This window comes from Ahaetulla prasina, chromosome 4 (assembly GCF_028640845.1).
Source record: "Ahaetulla prasina isolate Xishuangbanna chromosome 4, ASM2864084v1, whole genome shotgun sequence".
Lineage (NCBI taxonomy): Eukaryota > Metazoa > Chordata > Lepidosauria > Squamata > Colubridae > Ahaetulla > Ahaetulla prasina.
Window position 1 is genome coordinate 79,415,423 of NC_080542.1, and position 19,910 is coordinate 79,435,332.

The 19,910-nt window shown below is 44.5% G+C and overlaps 1 protein-coding gene across 2 annotated transcripts in view; it reads left to right on the forward strand.

Annotated features, from left to right (window-relative positions):
• The window catches only part of CLASP2 (cytoplasmic linker associated protein 2), a 425,149-nt gene that overhangs the window by 31,563 nt on the left and 373,676 nt on the right, over positions 1–19,910 (forward strand). The window contains exon 6 of one of the 2 annotated variants that reach the window (XM_058184362.1): positions 16,924–17,021. The exons of the other annotated variant lie outside the window; for it this stretch is intronic. Coding sequence (XP_058040345.1) covers positions 16,924–17,021 — 98 coding nt within the window. The remainder of the gene's footprint in view (positions 1–16,923; positions 17,022–19,910) is intronic. 2 annotated transcript variants of the gene reach the window in all.

Here is a 19,910-nt window from a genome sequence, read left to right on the forward strand (position 1 = left end):
CCAAAGAAATAAGATTACCAAGCTAATCCAAAAAGAACCCCCCACTAAAATCCAAGACAGAGAACAAGAAAACGGCACAGCCCTCCTCCCATATATAAAAGGCACCACAGACAGAATCAGCAAGATCCTCCACAAACACAACATCAAGACAGCATTCTGCACAAACCAAAAAAAATCCACCATCCTAAGAAACCCCAAAGACAAAATTGAGTTAGAAAATCAAGGAGTATATGAAATCCCATGCACCGCCTGCCCCACCACATACATTGGACAAACCAACAGAAGAATAAGTGCACGCATTGAAGAACACAAGAACTCATTCAAAAAAGAGGAACCAACTTCTTCCCTGGTCCAACATTTTAAAGTCACAGGACATGATATTGACTTTAAAAGACCAGAACTATCGCCAAAACTGAACACTTTAACAACAGAATAATCAGAGAAGCCATTGAGATAGAAAACGCCCACACAGCATGAACAAACGAGATGATACCTCCGCCTACCAGCCGTTTGGAAACCCGCCCTTATTGACAACCGAGACCCAAACACAAGGTATGACACCAGACCCACACTCACGAGGTCCACACAGGATGTCACCACCACACATCCACCACGCCGTTTCGAAGCATCCACGTATTTAAAATCCCCATTTTATTTGCTCCTCCACAGCGGGTGGGGTTAGTACTATCTATTTTATCTCTAATTAAATTAAAATCCCCAGCCACAATTACTTTCCCTACACTTTCCTTCTCCAAAATTTTGTTATTTTTCAAGAAATTCTCTTTGTTTTCATTCGTAAATATAAATTAACAAGTGTCACTTTTTCCTCATTAAGATTTCCAACAATTATTACATATCTTCCATCCTCATCCAAAATTACCTGGTGTTTTTCAAAATACACCCTATCTGATATCAGTGTTGCAACTCCTCTGGCTTTTGAAGTTCCAAATGCTTTTTCATATATTTGCATACCTTTTATATACATTCTATTTGAATCTTCAGATTTCTGATGGGTTTCTTGTAGAAATAAAATATCTGGTAAATCTCTTTTAATCTTAAATTCCAATCTTCTTCTTTTAATCTGATTCCCTGTACCCTTCACATTCCATGACATTATTTTTATGATTCCCATTTAAAATATAAATTTTTCAATCCTATCCCCGCATCTTCCTTTCTGTGCCCAAAACCCAACATTAAACTCCCATATAACCAACATTTAACATATAAAAAACGATAAGAAAACCAAAAAAAAAACCAAAAAAAAACCAAGACAAACAATAAAATACAAACAATCTTCTTCCCCCACATCCTCATCGGTTTCGCCTCTATAAAGAGAATGGGGGAGAGGGGACACACACAAGCCGCTATCTGCACGCACTCTTACACCACCACCCAGCACAGATCAACTCCGTAGCCAAGACACTCATCTCCAGAACAAAATGCTTAGCTGACGAACAACACCTAAAAACCGAACTAGACACTCTCACTAACGTACTAACATCCAATGGATTCCAAAGAAATAAGATTACCAAGCTAATCCAAAAAGAACCCCCCACTAAAATCCAAGACAGAGAACAAGAAAACGGCACAGCCCTCCTCCCATATATAAAAGGCACCACAGACAGAATCAGCAAGATCCTCCACAAACACAACATCAAGACAGCATTCTGCACAAACAGAAAAATATCCACCATCCTAAGAAACCCCAAAGACAAAATTGAGTTAGAAAATCAAGGAGTATATGAAATCCCATGCACCGCCTGCCCCACCACATACATTGGACAAACCAACAGAAGAATAAGTGCACGCATTGAAGAACACAAGAACTCAGTCAAAAAAGAGGAACCAACTTCTTCCCTGGTCCAACACTTTAAAGTCACAGGACATGATATTGACTTTAAAAAGACCAGAACTATCGCCAAAACTGAACACTTTAACAACAGAATAATCAGAGAAGCCATTGAGATAGAAAGACGCCCACACAGCATGAACAAACGAGATGATACCTCCGCCTACCAGCCATTTGAAACCCGCCCTTATTGACAAACGAGTCCCTAACACGAGGAATGACACCAGACCCACACTCACGAGGTCCACACAGGATGTCACCACCACATCCACCCAGAAAGCAGACCCAAACCCACACTGATCATGAAGCACGACCAAGGACCAGAAGCCAGACCGCAGCTGCAACATTAGCCATTTCAAACCCCTCCAATCCATACATGCAGCAGACTGACACCCACTATGAAGATGTAGCACCACCACAAAGCCAAACAACAGCTATGCAGCTCACCAGCTCAAATCCCCCTGCAACACAGACTAAATTGAGCACAACCAAGCCCCCACCCAAACAGGACACACCCCCAGCCAATCAGAGCACACAAAAAACCTCCATCCAATCAGAGCACAGCCAAGCTCCCACCCAATCAGTTCAAACCCCCACTAGCAGTTAAAAGGAAGAAACAGCTACGATCACACATTGCTCCCAGAAGCACGAAGCTGAAGCCTGAAGATGACGAATGAGACTTCGTCGAAACGTTGCCAAGACATTTCCAATTTTACACGGGAGAAAACCCGAACAACCAAAGACCTATATATATATATATATATTTCAGAGTATTAACTCAAAATACCTCATTTAGCTTGTTTTGTTTTTGAAGCTGTTGTTCTTACCTCCTTCTTTTATGTCTTTATGTATGGGTGCATTATTTTTTGAATTGGAGTCAAGGTACCCCACCCTATGGTATTTTATTTGTTTGTTTGTATTATTTTTTAGCAGCACAAGATGTGCCCTTTTTAGGAATTATTACAGAGAGAAGTTAGAAAATTACAAGATGTAGAAAGAGAATTTGAAGGGTGATCTGATATTGGTGCTATGAGGGGATTAATTTGTTTATAGATGGGAGTGCTAAAAGGTAAGAGAAGAAGTTTTGGAAGAAAGTAGAAAGTTAAGTTGGTCTGTAACATCAAGCTTTGAATTTGAAGCTTAAAGCACTAATTTAGCTGAAATTAAGGTTTAATGTTAGGTGAGAAGAAAGAGTTAGAAAAGTATGAGCAAGTAAGGCAAATGTTGATTTTGCTAAGATATGTGATTTGTTTTTGGAAGTTACTGACACTGGATTTGTAAAACTTGTTAGTGAACAAGTTCTATACATGAATAAAAGGGAGGGTGTTGAAGTTTTTGTTGTTTGTCTTTTTCCCTGTCTTCTATGTAACCATGTGATATGTTTGTTAAGATTTGTGCCTTCCCTAATTTAACTGAGATTTGTGTGTAAACCTTCCCCCAGTTCTGTTATCTCCTCTTTGTCCTTGTTTTTGTGTGTGTATGACTTGCAATTGTTCAATGTCTGATCCCTAGGGATATGAATTTTAAATGGTTAAAAAAGAGTTAAAAGTGCTGAAAAGAAGGAAATGACGCCCAGGTTGGTCTGGCTACCTAGACAGGGTGAAGAACAGAGTTCAACTTTCTTTCTTCTCTGTACTTTTGTTTAAATGATTTTATCTGTTCATCACCTTCCTGAAGCATGTGAATCCAGCTACCTTTTCTCATACGGGATATCCCCATTTTGTACCAGTTTATCGGTTTAGTACCTGCAATATTGATGTGTTGTTTCTTTTCAAATTCTGCCCACAAGCTATCTATCCTCCCCCACTTGACCCCCCCTCTCTAATCCTCCAACAATGCCTTTCCTCGCCTAGAAAGGAAGGAGGGGACCCTGTTCTCATGTCTTTTAGCCCTGCAGAGATGACTCAAACCTATGGGAGCAGAACACATGGTTCCAAATGCTTCCCCAGAAGAGACATTCCATCCATTTGAGCCAGTAATTCAGTTTGGATCCAGCCTCCACTGAAAGTCATCACAGCAACCAGAGTGGAGCAGACCTTCCCAAGCCTGACATGACAGAAAAGACCCTGTGTCAGGCTGCCCTAGATCAGTGTTTGAGAAAATAAAGACCCAACTCCATCATTTTGAAGAAATTGGTAATTTATACCAAACAAGTCTGTATGCAGTACAAGCTAAGCTGGAACTGGAAGTAAATCAAAATCACAGAGTCATATTCTCTCCTGAACCCTCCCCCTACTAGAGGTCATACAGTAATAATCCAATGTCATCTTCCTCCTCGGCCACGTGTAGTTTCACTTCCGATATTCTCCCTCTGTCAATCTTCTGGATGGAATGTGAACCAAGCAGCTGCCGTTACATTCACGCGCCAAAATAGTTCCATCGTCTGTTTAAAAAGGCTGTCTCTCTCCCCCACACATGCAATGTCAGCCGAACGCTGGAAACTGTGAAAACCTCCCCCCTCCTCCATAAATCATGTAAGACACTCAGTAGAGCAAACTTTTAACAAGGTAATAAAACAGTCAGATAATCTAGTAGGAGAAATACACTTAATTAAAGCGGAGGCTCATTCAGCCCTCCTTCGAAAAAAGGACGTTAGTCCTGGAAAAGAAAAAGAAATGTTAGGGTTTATCAGGATATTTGTTATAAAACAGTGCTAGTTTTTTGGGGGCACGAATATCTTCTTTGTTAACTCATTCAGCTTGTGATAGAGGAAAGTGTTTCCAAGCTACCAAATATTGGATTTTATTTCTATATTTTCTAGAGTCTAGAATTTCCTTAATTTCAAGATGTTCTTCCTCATTTATGAGGATAGGTATAGGGGCCTTAGTAAGATTAGCTCTAAGGTGGGATGTGTGTTCAGGTTTGACCAAGCTAACGTGGAAAACTGGGTGAATTCTTCTGAGAGATTTAGGTAGTTCTAGTTGGACAGTTACTGGATTAATGATTTTCACGATGGGGAATGGCCCCACATATTTGGGTCCAAGTTTTTTCGATTTCTGAGTCGTTTGTAAATATTTAGTAGACAAGAAAACTTTATCTCCTATTTGGAATTTTTTCTCAGGAACTCTCTTTTTATCTGCTTGTTTTTTGTGTGTGTGATGAGCATCGTCAATTGCTTTGCATGTAATTTTCCATGTACTTTGCAATTGCTCTATCCATTCAGCCAATGACGGAATCGATGGCTTTTGTTCAGGGAGTTCGGGAATGGGGATAAATTCTTGACCTGAAGCCACTTTGAAAGGGGTGAATCTAGTGCTGCTATGAACAGAATTATTGTAAGCTACTTCCGCAAACGGTAGTAAGTCTGCCCAATTATCTTGTTGATAATTAATGTAACATCGTTGATATTGTTCTAGTACTGAGTTCGAGCGTTCACAGCCGCCATTAGTTTGAGGATGATGGGAGGAGCTTAATCCTTGGGTGGAGTCTATCAGCCGCAAAAACTTTTTCCAAAATTGAGAAGTGAATTGCACACCCCGATCTGAGATTATCTGTTTCAGAACTCCATGGAGTCTGTAGATACGTTGCACAAACAGCTTTGCCAGAGTTTTTGAAGAAGGTATTTTGGAACATGGGATGAAGTGCACTTGTTTGGAGAACAGGTCCGTAACCACCCAAATCACTGTATTGCCTCCACTTTCGGGTAAGTCCACTATGAAATCCATGGATATTTCTTTCCATGGGGCTTCTGGCCGGGCTACTGTTTGCAGCAAACCGGGAGGCTTTCCTGGTGGTCTTTTAGCTGATGCACAAACAGGGCAACTCGCTATATAGGATTCAATGTCCTTTTTAAGTCATGGCCACCAAAATTGTTTTTTTAAGAGGTGTAAGGTTTTCATGAACCCAAAATGTCCAACCATTTTAGCATCATGACAACGTAGAAGTATGACCTCCCTCAGAGATGCAGGAACGTACAACTTTGCCTCTACCCAAGCTAATCCATCGCGAAGAATGCACTCGTGCGAATGGGCTAAAAACCAGTCCTTGTTCAAGGCTTCTTTGAGCAAATTTGTGAGATCTTCTGGTAACGTTGGATCGGTATGTGCTTGGCTACGAGTAATTGCTGGAGCCGCTAATTGTTGCACTGGGAGTATAGGGCGTGCTAGTTCCTTGCGAGTACTGTTGTACTGAGGTAAACGGGAAAGGGCATCCGTGAGAAAGTTCTTTCCCCCAGGAATGTATTGCAAGGAAAAATTAAAACGGTTAAAGTATTGGGCCCATTGAGCTTGTTTTGGAGATAGCTTTCTGGGAGTTTTAGGGCTTCTAAGTTTATGATCAGTCCATACCTCAAAAGGGTGTTTGGCCCCTCAAGAATTGTCTCCATGTTTGAGAGCCCAGTGCACTGCAAAAGCTTCTTTTTCCCAGATGGCCCATCTCTGCTCTGTTTCAGTGAGTTTCTGAGATGTGTAAGCACATGGTTGTAGCTCAGCTTTAGCATTGTTTTGGAGTAAAACTGCTCTGACTGCTACGTCGCTAGCATCTGCTTGAACCACGAATAGGGATTCCATGTCAGGGTGCTTGAGGACCAGCTCGGCGGCAAACAATCGCTTCAACTTCTCAAAAGTGGCCTGACACTCCATTGACCACTCCAGTGGTAAGGATAGTTTGGGTTTAATATTTCCTCTTGTTTTGAGGAGATTGGTGATTGGCAGGGCAATGTCAGCAAACGAGGGAATGAACTGACGATAAAAGTTAGCAAACCCCAGAAAACTTTGTAACTGTTTGGGGGTGCAAGGAGGTGCCCACTCTAGTACTGCTTGGACTTTGGCAGGGTCCATCTCCAATCCGTCAGAGGAAATACGGTATCCCAGATAATCGATTTTTGATTGATGGAATTCACATTTAGACAATTTTGCATAAAGTTCAGCGGCCAGTAATTTTTTAAGTACTGCTCTTACTAGCTTCACATGCTCCTCCATGGTTTCAGTGTAGATAAGTATGTCATTAAGATAAACAAGAACCCCTTTAAGCAAATGTTCATGGAGAACTTCATTTGTTAGCTGCATGAAAACTGCTGGGGCTCCTTGCAATCCAAATGGTAGGACTCGGAATTGAAAGCAACCAAGGGGACAATTGAACGCCATTTTCCATTCATCCCCTTCTTTTATGCGTACTCTGTAATACGCTTCTTGCAAGTCCAGTTTAGTAAAGAACTTTCCTTTGGCCAAGTGGGCGAGCATGTCTTTCATAAGAGGCATGGGGTATACATTTTCCACGCACACATAGTTCAGGTTTCTATAGTCAACTATCAAGCAGAAGGTGCCATCTTTCTTTTCCCGGAACATGACTGGGGCTGCAACCCGAGGCCTAGCTGATTGAATGAATCCTCGCTCTAAATTTTTATCTATAAAGTTCCGTAATTCCCCCAATTCTTTCTGGGTCATGGGGTAAGTTTTTGGTTTTGGGAGTTTCACCCCTGGTAGAATGGCTATTGCACAGTCTGTGGGCCTATGGGGAGGCAGCACATCAGAGGCCTTTTCACTAAAAACCTCTCGTAGGTCCCAGTACTCTTTAGGAATTTTTTCCTCCCCCTCTAGCCATTCAAACATCGACTCCAGTTTCTCAGGGCGATCGGGGTCAGGGGTTTTTAAAATTATCTTCTCCTTCTTTTGCGCCTTTATGTGGAGTCGCAACACCCCTATTCTCCAGTTTATTTTTGGGTTCCATTTTCGGAGCCACGAGAGACCCAGTACGAGAGGCTGGTCCATCCCTGGGGCCACTATGAAGTTTATGATTTCTTGGTGGCCTTCTATGGTCATCTCTAACAGTTCTGTCACAAAGTGGGCTGGGCCTCCCCCCGCCACCGACCCATCTAGCTGGCAGAAGGCTATGGGCCTGCTCAATGTTTTTAGTCTTAGTTCCATTTTCTCCACCACCTCGGGGCTTCTGATACATCGGGTACACCCAGAGTCTAAGAGGGCTAGCATTCCTGAGGATGGGACGTACAGTTGTACTGGAACGGTAAGGGGCCCCCCTTTCAAACTCACCAGGAGATCTTCGTCTGATTCCGAAGATGGCTCGCTGTCATCTGACCCGGAAGGAGTTCCAAATTCCTCCTTGATGGGAGGAGTGTTCATGGCGTCATCCGCTCCCCTCTGCGCCCTCTCGTGGTTTTGGTTCCACCTGTGCCGTTGGTTTTTTGCCACTAGGGGTCGCCTTTGGCGGCAGCTTCACACAACACTCAGCCACCCAGTGGCCTTCTTTTCCACATGTGAAACAGCCCGTGGGTTTCTTCTTCCCACCCTCCGCTGCAACAGAATCTTTGGTCGGTTCCCTCTGGAACTGAGTTGGGGTTTGCCTCCAACCACAATCACTTTGCAGGCGGTCCTTGGCTAGGTCTATCTCCATTTCTGCTGCCAGGGTGTACCAGCCATGCAGGGTAGTCAGGGATGCTCGGGCTCTACACAACTTATATAGATCCCCGTTTAGGCCGTCTTTGTATATGTCCAAAAGAGCCACTTCCGACCACCCTCTCATGAGAGGTACCAGATCGCTGAACTCTTGGTTGTAGACAGTCACTGGTCTCCTCCCTTGTCTGATGCGAATCTTCATGCGAATCTTGGCCTTCTGCTCTGCCAAGGGGTCCTCAAATCTCATTCTCAGGGCTGCCATAAAGTGGTGGTAGTTCCTCAGGAGAGGGGAATTCTCTTGGTACAAGGTCACATACCAGGAAGCCGCCCTACCAGTCAAGACTTGGGTCACGCTTCTCACTTTAGAGGCTTCTGACAAATAATCTTCACCCCATTCTTGCATGTGGCTGTCCACCATAGCCTGGAATAAACCTAATTCCTTAGGGTCTCCATCAAACTTCCTGGGAATTGGGGGAATTTTAGGTTTTTTCCTCCTGCAAGGTAACATTTGTGCAGTAGGGGTCCCCTGACCCCTATATCCAAATCTGCAGCTCCTGGAGAACGCAGCTCAGGCTCTCGTTCCTCCAGAATCTCTCTGCTGTATGCTGCTCCCCGGTGGCCATCAAAATTTCTGTTTCACTTCTTCCCTCTCCAGGGCTTTTGGGTGGGGACCTCATACCTTTCACGATATCTCTGTCGCTCTTTCGCCTCACGATACAGTCTGACAGCTTCTGCAATTTGTAATTCATCCTTAATTTGCTGCTCCTGTTGCCAAGCAGAGAGTTTCTTTTTGCTTACGTCTAGTAACTCCGGATTGTAGTTCCCCTGGGTCTGGAAACTTTTAAAATCCAGTTTGGCCTTCTCCTGTCTTCTCTTTGTAGTTTCTCCAGCCACTCTGCAGAAATTCCTGAGTATTTGGGAGGGCCCGATGTGGCTGCCAAGGCTGCTCCTGTCTCCTCCAGCTCATCTTCTGAGGTTGGCTTTCTTCCCAGAAAAGATTCTTTATCAGCTCCTCTGAGATAGTCCTGGGATGAGATGTCTGCCAGCTGCTCCTCATCAGCTTCGCATTCATGCTCCGACATCGTTAAGGAAAAAAAAAAGTTTTCAGTCCCCTCGGTTGTGATCCGGGATGACTGATTTTTGGGTGTGTTCCAGCTTAATGTCAGCCTGCCCCAGATCAGTGTTTGAGAAAATAAAGACCCAACTCCATCATTTTGAAGAAATTGGTAATTTATACCAAACAAGTCTGTATGCAGTACAAGCTAAGCTGGAACTGGAAGTAAATCAAAACCACAGAGTCATATTCTCTCCTGAACCTTCCCCTACAGTAATAATCCAATGTCATCTTCCTCCTCGGCCACGTGTAGTTTCACTTCCGATATTCTCCCTCTGTCAATCTTCTGGATGGAATGTGAACCAAGCAGCTGCCGTTACATTCACGCGCCAAAACAGTTCCATCGTCTGTTTAAAAAGGCTGTCTCCCTCCCCCACACATGCAATGTCAGCCGAACGCTGGAAACCATAAAATCTCCCCCCTCCTCCATAAATCATGTAAGACACTCAGTAGAGCAAACTTTTAACAAGGTAATAAAACAGTCAGATAATCTAGTAGGAGAAATACACTTAATTAAAGCGGAGGCTGACACCCTGAAATGGACAAGTAATGACCAAAAGACTCTTTTCAATCTTCAGAAGACAGCTAGAAAGACTATGGGGAGAGGGTGGAAATTCATTGTAAGGTTTTCTTTCTTGTCTCATTTATATTGTTTAATGTACTCATATAAGGATTTTATCTGAGACTGGCTGGCACAGCAAGTTCTGAACACCTTAGATTTCCGTCAGGTGGGAGGGAAATTTGCCCGATGAAAGAACTTAATAAGTGCCAAGTGATTTCTGGAGACCAACTGAGAATGAATGTTTTCAAAAATGTGGTCATGATAATATGCGTGAGTGTTGTTTGAGATTTTTCTCCTTCCAGGAGAAAACAATTTTTGTCTTTCTGGCCTGATTGGTGGCCTCTTTTAATCCATTTGAAGATTTTAAACGCAGCTGTGTAGCTTCACACTCTACAGATTGTCTTGGTTTTGTGATTGTAACTGTATCACTGAATGTTGTTATTATTGTTGTACTTGTGAACTGATACTGGAATAGTGCAACACTGTGATTGTGGAAATGTGCAAGGGATTGTTCTTATAGAAACCTGACACAGCCTAGTAACCCATTTGAAAATATAACTAGACTGAGTGGGTTATGGACGGATGTGGTAATCTTAATTGGCATGCTCCAAATGGCTTATATTGGAAATTTTGCCTATGTGCGATTGCCTAGCTGCTGGTATCAAGCATGTGTGTTAGGAACTGTGAAACCAATTTTTTCTTTTTATATGCTGCCCATACAACAGGACTGGGTGTACCTGTGTATGGTACATGTGTATGGGTGTACCTGTGTATGGTAAGTAGACCAGAGAAAGCTTACTGGCCTCTAGATTTCAGGTATAAGGCTGACCACCTGGGCAGAAGCTGGAATGTATGCTCATAGAAGCGCTCCCATTTATATGCTGAATAGAATTATAAGGTTATTCACTAGTATGGAAAGCATTCCATTGTTTAAATAAAAAGGGTGGAATGTAAGAAAATAGATATACTGAAATACTAGAATTAGTGGAAACTTGCTAATTGTTTCTTGAAACATATATATGATATATAATGTCTTTGTATACCTGCATGCTGTAAATATTTGTTTCCTGTGACACTGACATATATATTATGCCCTTTGTAGTTATAACACAAACATGCCACATTGACTAACTTCCTGGACTGTTATTGGTGTCTCTTGTGAAGTATCTAGCATTTGTCAAACTATATGCCCCACCATTTGATAAGAGCCTTATCTCTCCCCATTCTGCCTAAGAATGTGTCTCATCTTTGATCTTTTTTTTTAAAAAAAGTTTTATTTTAACATTCATATCCAATAACATATTTAATGTACCATCATATACAATTAATCGGACCTGCCCCCTTCCTTTAACTCTCTTCCCTTCTCTACCTTCTTCTACTTTCCACAACCATCCTCCCCCTCTCTTATCTACATCCTCTCCTCCTTCCTCCCTACTCCTTTCTTCTCCCTCTTCTATCCCTCTTCCTTCCTTTCCTCTTCCTCCTCTTCTCTTTCCTACCTCCTTCTTTCTTCTACTTCCTTCTTTCTCATCATTCTGAAGTGGTAGCCAGGCAGCTCCGATCTTACATTAATTATACATCAATCATCTTTGTACATTAACTGTCAATCCATTTTCTACCCTCATCCCCCCTCCCCCTCCCTTCCCCTTCCTCCCCCCACCCCCCGGGACTTCCATTATTATAACAATTAAATTCTAATTAGCCTTTAAAATCCACTATTTCTTTCTCCATTTCATTAAATTTTTGATCTATTTCTAAAAGATGAGCCTCCATAAGCTCGTGTAAAAAATTCCTTAGACTGTCTTTAATATCTTCTTTCAATTTCCGTATCTGAAGTGAAGAAATTTCCAATATTTTAGAAGTGGTTAAATCTCTTTGCTTAAAGGCCATTTTAAAACTAAGTAATACCAAGAAGAAGAAAAAAAGAGAAAAAAAGAAAAAAAAATTCAATAAGCTTTTCTTCTTAAACACTGTAAGAAAAAGATAATAAAAAAAAGAGATTTAAAAAAAAATTCCATTTTAAAAAAAAAATCTTGTTATATTCTTCTTAAAGGTTCCACGCCAGCAATTGTAATAAGCATTTCCTTAGCTTTCGCTTAGCTTAGCTTTCACTTTCAATACACAAAACGCCATCTTTCATCATCTCCACTCTTGAATACGAATACCTTCTCTGTCAGGGAGTTAAAATCATCTTACAATCAAATGCCAGCACTCCTGTTTTCGGCTCTGTCCGTGTTAGCAATCCTTCAGTAATCCATCAGTCACGGAGATGGACGCTGTGTTTTGTTCTGCCATTTGCAGAAGCGTTCTGGATTCTGGAGCTTTTTTCGAGCTATAGAAGGAGCGTTCCCAACAAACCACCAGAAATCTTCCTGGGGTTTTCCTTGGGGGCTCTACTTCAGCCCGAATGCTCACCTCCCCCTCTTTGCCCGAGGGTAGAGATTTACAAGCTGTTGACAGCAGATTAACGCTGTCTAAACAGCTCTACAGAATCACACAGAACTGAACACACAGAACACACAGAATTAACGAAGCGGAGCCACCGGAAGCCTCATCTTTGATCTTTTGAGTTCCCTCCATTCCAAGGGGCCAAATAGCCAAGTGTGAACACAAAGAAAAAGATCAGGAAGAGATAACACTGATGATGCTCATTAAGAGGCTCTACCCTGTTTCAGAGGATATACAAACCAAATATTTCAGGGGATATACAAACCAAATTCCAGGGATACACAAATCAAAGATGCCAGAATTGGAGATTTATGACATTCCTAAAGAATATAAAAGGGATTCGGATTCCCTCTTTTGTTTGTAGTTCTTCCCTGCATGTACAGTATCTTGTATGTGTTTGGAACAGCTAACCATTTAAGCTTGATCAAGATTAAATGCTATTTTACTCAAGCCTCTGTTTGAGTTTCTTCTTTGGCATTTATGAGCTTAAGCATATTATTGGACCTTACAGTACTTTTGTAATAAGGTTATATGCACCTTTAATAAAGTAATAGACACCTTTGATTTTTATTCCAACTGTTGCCCAATCTGGTTTGCAAAATACTTCTTCAAGGCAGGCTGAGAAAAAGATAAATGATATTGTATTCCCTTTTTGTACTCCTCGTTCTAAGTTGATTTCCATTTTAAGATAATTAAGGCAACTTATTGCCATTTTTTTTCATATATATTTATTGCAGTAAATTTATGTAAACAGTGTCTACCCCTTGATTGAGCAGTGCATTAATTATTGCTTGTTGGAATACTGAGTCAAATGTCTTTTCGTAGTCAATGAAAGCGATGCCCAGAGGCATGGTGTACTCATTGCCTTTCAATGACTTGCTGAACAACCTGGGTGTGATCCATTGTGCTGTAACCACTTTTGAATCCTCCCTGCTCTTTTGGCTGTGTATCATTTAATGTTCTCGATATTATTTTTGCTATTTTCTTGATGGAAATCTTGTAGATGACTGAAAGATTGGACAATAGTTCTTTAAATCATCATCAGCCCCTTTCTTGTATGTAAGAATCACTTCAGCATTTTTCCCTACAACAAGTATAGTTTTGCTAGTATCTTGGGTAAACTGTGCCAGCTTTCAGCATTTCAGTTTTTAATTAATCAGTCACAAGTTGAGGACCCACCATGAATATGTGAAGAGAACTGGAAGCTGTCATTCTTACTTATTATGTAATTGGTGTCATTTTCTCTGGATGGAATTCACTGTAAGAATTGGACAAATTGTGATTTTTAAATATAACTTCGCTTTTACAGTGGATCTTTTAAATTTCATACTTTTTTTATACATCCCCTTTATAGTGTAAACTGCCAAAAGTCTATGATAGATTTGGAATGTTTTAAATGTGATATATAAGTAAAATAAATTGCAGTGAGTATTATAGTTATACTTAAATACAGCATGATTTAATCAGTGATATTACAATAATAGCAATACAAAGCACGCTTTCAGCAAATAAAGGTAAATATTTTCTTTGTACTACTATACGGCAGCTCAGGAGTTCATGGCTTCCATGACGGCCCTGGACCTTACCCAGGTAGTTAACGGTCCCACACACATTGGGGGTAACACGCTGGACTTGATTTTCGTCTCGGGACAGTGGCTAAATGATCTGGAGTTAGGGGAGCTACTATCTAAACCCCTGTCATGGTCAGATCATTTACTCCTTCAGCTAGACTTTCGAACCGCTGCACCGCACCGCAGGGAGACGGAACCGGTTCGATGGTTCCGTCCCAGCGCCTGATGGACCCAGAGAGGTTTCTGACGGAGCTTGGACCTCTTCTGAGGGATTTAGCCCACAGCTCGGCCAAAGAACTGGTCGCTGCTTGAGATGAGGCGGCGGCCGGGGCTTTGGACCGCGTCGTGCCTTTGCGGCCTCTGACCCAGCGACGAACTCGACCAGCTCCTTGGTATAACGAGGAGCTGAGAGAGATGAAGCACCAGAAAAGTCGCCTAGAGAGCGCCTGGAGGTCCAGCCTCTCCGAACCCGACCGAACACTAGTGAGGTCACATCTTCTGACCTACCTAGTGGCAATGAGAGCGGCAAAACATAACTAGTTTTCTCCTCTTATCGCATCGGCAGATAATCGGCCAGCCACCCTGTTTAGGGTGACCCGCTCCCTGTTTATACAGGAGGCTCGGGAGGACCCCTTGCAGGGGCGTGCTGAGGATTTTGTACAGTATCTGTCTGATAAAATCGCTCGGATCCGGGATGGACTGGACGCTGATTGGATAGATTCGGGTGGGATGGCGAGGACGGGTCTTGTGGATATTATCTGGGCTGAGTTTGACCCTGTGACTCCCGATGACATGGACAGGTTGTTGGGGAGGTTCAATCCCACCACATGTTTATTGGACCCGTGTCCCTCCTGGTTGGTACTGGCCACATGGGAGGTTACATGAGACTGGCTCCTGGGAGTTACCAACGCTTCTTTGTTGGGGGGCATTTTCCCCACCGCCTTGAAAGAGGCGGTGGTGAGGCCCCTCCTTAAGAAGCCTTCCCTGGACCCAGCTGTATTAGCAAACTATCGTCCAGTCTCCAACCTTCGCTTTTTGGCGAAGTTGTTGAGAGTGTGGTGGCATATCAGCTTCCTCAATACCTGGAGGAAACTGTCTATCTGGACCCGTTCCAGTCTGGTTTCAGACCTGGATACAGCACGGAGACGGCTTTGGTCGCATTGGTGGATGACCTCTGGAGGGCTCGGGACAGGGGATGTTCCTCTGTCCTGGTCCTGTTAGATCTCTTGGCGGCTTTTGATACCATCGACCATGGTATCTTGCTGCGACGGTTGGAGGGATTGGGGGTGGGAGGCACCGTTTATCGGTGGTTCTCCTCCTATCTCTGTGACTGTTGGCAGACGGTGTTGGCAGGGGGGCAGAGATCGACTTCCAGGCGCCTCACTTGTGGGGTGCCTCAGGGGTCGGTTCTCTTGCCCATCCTGTTCAACATCTATATGAAGCCGCTGGGTGAGGTTGTCTGTGGTTTCGGGGTGGATTACCATCTGTACGCTGATGATACTCAGCTGTACATTTCCACTCCGAACCACTCCAATGAAGCCGTTGAGGTGATGGGCCAGTGTCTTGAAGCCGTGCGGGTCTGGATGGGGAGGAACAGGCTCCAGCTCAACCCATCCAAGACAGAGTGGCTGTGGGTTCCGGCGGCCCGGTACAGTCAGTTTACACCATCGCTGACTGTTGGGGGGGAAGCATTGACCCCCAGGGGAAGGGTACGCAACTTGGGCATTCTCCTGGACGATCGGCTGTCTTTAGAGGAACACCTAACAGCCGTCGCCAGGGGAGCATTTTATCAGGTTCACCTGATACACCAGTTGCACCCCTTCCTTGACCGGGACTCCTTGCGCACGGTCACTCACGCCCTCGTCACTTCCTGCCTGGACTATTGCAATGCTCTCTACATGGGGCTCTGCTTGAAGAGCACCAGGAGGCTCCAGCTAGTCCAGAATGCGGCTGCGTGGGTGATTGAGGGAGCACCGCATTGCTCCCATGTAACACCCATCCTGCGCAGCCTGCACTGGCTGCTGGTAGCCTTCCGGGTGCAATTCAAGGTGTTGGTTACCACCTTTAAAGCGCTCCATGCCTTAGGACCGGGCTATATACGAGACCGCCTTCTGTTGCCGATAGCCTCCCAATGACCTGTGCGCTCCCACAGAGCGGGCCTCCTCAGGGTGCCATCGACCAAACAATGTCGGTCAGCGACCCCCAGGGGGAGGGCCTTCTCTGTGGCAGCACCGACCCTATGGAACGAGCTGCCTTTGGGTTTACGTCAACTCCCCGAGGCCTCCGGGCCTTCAAGCGTAAACTGAAGACTCTGCTATTCCATCGTGCGGGACTAGCCTAAGAAATATGTTTTTAAGGAATATTTTAGTGTAATTTTAAATGGGTTTTAAATCGGTCTTTGACCGTTTTAGTTGATTAGGCCATTAAATATTTGGTTTTAATTTGATTTTATATTGTTATTTATATCTGTTATTTTAATATGGCTGTAAACCGCCCTGAGTCCTTCGAGAGAAGGGTGGTATAAAAATTGAATTATAAATAAAATTATAAATAAATATATATTTTTATTGAGGAATCATATCTGTCTAGTGCAGATAGATAGTACTCAGTTTACAACAGTTCATTTAATGACTGTTTGAAGTTATGATGCCACTGAAAAAAGGTGACTTATGACCCATTTTTCATAACTATGACTGTTGCAGCATCCCCGTGGTTACATGATTCAGACGCTTGTCAACTCATATTTATGATAATTGTAATGTCTTGGTGTTATGTAATCACCTTTTGTGACCTGACAAGCAGTGTCAGTGGGAAACCAGATTCATAATAACCATATTACTAACAACAACTGCAGCGATTCATTTAAAATTGAGGCAAGAAAGGTTGTAAATTGGGCAAAACTCAATTAACAAATGTCTCACTTATCAATATAAATTTGGGACTCAATTGGGGTCTTAAGTCGAGGACTACCAAGACAGTTTGTTTTAATATCTTTCAGGTTTGTTGATGAGCATCTTTCATATTTACAGGTGAGAGACGCTGCAATTTTGGCACTTATGGAGATTTACAAATATGTAGGAGAAAAAGTAAGAGTGGATCTTAACAAAAGAGGAATTCCTGCTGCAAGGTGAGTTTAATACTTGTCTTAAAGGCTATTAATACTACTAATATATATTATTATTATTATGTATGCATATTAAAATCCTTATTGAGATTTTATTTTCAAGCTTGTATAAAGATTTTTGGAGAAGTCAGTTGACTTCATATAGTGCCTGAAGACATTATTAATATAGGTCAGAACAGTTCCATCCTATTTGCTAGTTTGTGGTTGAACAAGATTTATTTATTTTTTATTTATTAAACTTTTATACCGCCCTTCTCCCGAAGGACTCAGGGCGGTTTACAGCCAATAAAAACATACACAGAACAAAAGTTAAAAACATAATTAAAAAACTGATTATAAATGGCCCAATAAAGTTAAAACTAATACAAAACCACCATAAAACCCCCATTTAAAATTTTTCATCAGGCTAGCCCCGCACGATGAAATAAAAAAGTCTTGAGCTCACATTTAAAAGACTGGAGGTCAGGGAGTTGGTGCAACCCAGGAGGCAACTCGTTCCAAAGGGCAGGAGCCCCCACAGAGAAGGCCCTCCCCCTGGGGGCCGCCAGTCTACATTGCTTAGCTGATGGCACTCTGAGGAGGCCCTCCCTATGGGAACGCACAGGCCGATGGGAAGCTATAGGTGGCAGTAGGCGGTCCCGTAAGTAACCCAGTCCTGTGCCATGGAGCGCTTTAAAGGTGATAACCAACACCTTGAATTGCACCCGGAAGACCACCGGCAACCAGTGCAGACTGAGCAGGAGAGATGTTATATGGGAGCATCGTGGTGCCCCTTCTATTACCCACGCAGCCCCATTCTGGACTAGTTGAAGTCTCCTGGTGCTCTTCAAGGGGAGCTCCATGTGGAGAGCATTGCAGTATTCCAGGCGGGAAGTGACAAGGGCATGAGTGACCATGCGAAGGGATCCCGGTCAAGGAAGGGACGCAACTGGCGAATCAGGCGCACCTAATAAAAAGCTCCCCTGGTGACGGCTGTCATATGTTCTTCTAAAGACAGCCGATCATCCAGGAGAATGCCTAAGTTGTGTACCCTCCCCCTGGGGACCAGTGATTCGTCCCCAACAGTCAGCAATGGGGTTAGCTGGCAGTACCGGGAAGCCGACATCCACAGCCACTCTGTCTTGGACGGGTTGAGCTGAAGCTTGTTCTTCCCCATCCAGACCCGCACGGCCTCCAGACACCGGGACATCACTTCGATGGCTTCATTGAGGTGGTTAGGGGTGGAGATGTACAACTGAGTATCATCAGCATACAGATGATATTCCACCCCAAAACCACGGATAATCTCACCCAGCGGCTTCATATAGATGTTGAACAGGAGAGGCGAGAGAATCGACCCCTGCAGCACCCCACATATGAGGGGCCGTGAGGTCGATCTCTGCCCCCCTGCCAACACCGTCTGCGAACGGTTGGAGAGGTAGGAGAACCACCGAAAAACGGTGCCTCCCACTCCCAAGCCCCCCAGCCGCCGCAGTAGGATACCATGGTCGATGGTATCAAAAGCCGCTGAGAGATCTAATAGGCCCAGGACAGCCCCAGAGAGGTGGCATGCAGCTAAGAAGAGTTTCTGGGGATTTTTAAATAGGTTTTTTAAAAGGGGTCTTTTAAGGGGAGGGAGGGATACGACGGGTGGGGGGAATAACCCGTCGGGAGGATTTAGCCCTGTGCTTGTTCATGACATTTTACCATCTGGTCCGAAGGCAGAGGGGGATGGGTTCGTTCCAGGAGTGGAGAATCGTTCCATCTGTACGGTAAGTGGGAGAGGCAGATATGGCGGAAGCGGGGGGCCATATCAAGTGTTGGGAGCACGTGCTCGGTGTCTCAAAACGATCACGTGCTCCGGTCCCTCAGTCTTCACCCGTTCCCCGGGGGGCCATGGTCCTCAGAGCCTTGGTCTCCGGTTGATGTTATGTAATGCCCGGTCCGTGGTCAATAAGGCCCCCCTGATTGGTGATCTTATTCAGGGGGAAGCCGCGGACCTTATGGGCATTACGGAGACCTGGTTGGGCCCGGAGGGGGGGGTTCCCCTTGTGGAGCTATGCCCACCAGGTTTCCGAGCATTTCATCAGCCGAGAGCCCAAGGTAGGGGTGGGGGGGTAGCGGTTGTCATTAGAGAAAGTCTAGAGCCGAGGGAGGCCACTGTTCCTCAGATTGCCGGTTGTGAATCCCTCTTTGTGAGGTGGGGCCATCGTGATCAGATGGGCTTGTTGATCACGTACCTGGCTCCTTGCTGCGTGACCACAGCCCTACCCGAGCTGTTGGAGGTACTCGCCGGGGTGGCGGTGGAGACCCCCAGACTGATAGTCATGGGGGACTTTAACCTGCCATCGACGGGCTTGTCATCGACAGCGGCTCGGGAGTTCCAGGCTTCCATGACGGCCTTGGACCTGATCCAGGTAATTGATGGCCCCACGCACACAGGGGGTGGCACACTGGACCTGATTTATATCTCTGGTCAGTGGCGAAATGATCTGGTATTAGACAACTTAGAAACAGAACCGGTGTCATGGTCAGATCATTTTCTCCTTCGCCTAGACTTTCGGACCGCTATCCACCACTGCAGGGAGACGGAGCCAATGCGTTGGTTCCGTCCCAGGCGCCTGATGGACCCGGAGAGGTTCCTGACGGAGCTTGGGCCGTTTCCTGAGGACCTGGCCCACGGCACGGCTGAAGAGCTAGTTGCGGCCTGGGAACGGGCCGCGGCTGGAGCTTTGGACCGTGTCGTGCCCTTGCGGCCTCTGACCCGGCGTAGGCCTCGCCCGGCCCCTTGGTTCTCCGAGGGGCTGAGAGAGATGAACGCGGAGAAGGCGCCTAGAGGCGTCTGGAGGTCCAGCCGCTCAGAAGCTGACCGAACACTAGTTAGATCCTATTCTAGGACCTACCTAGTGGCAA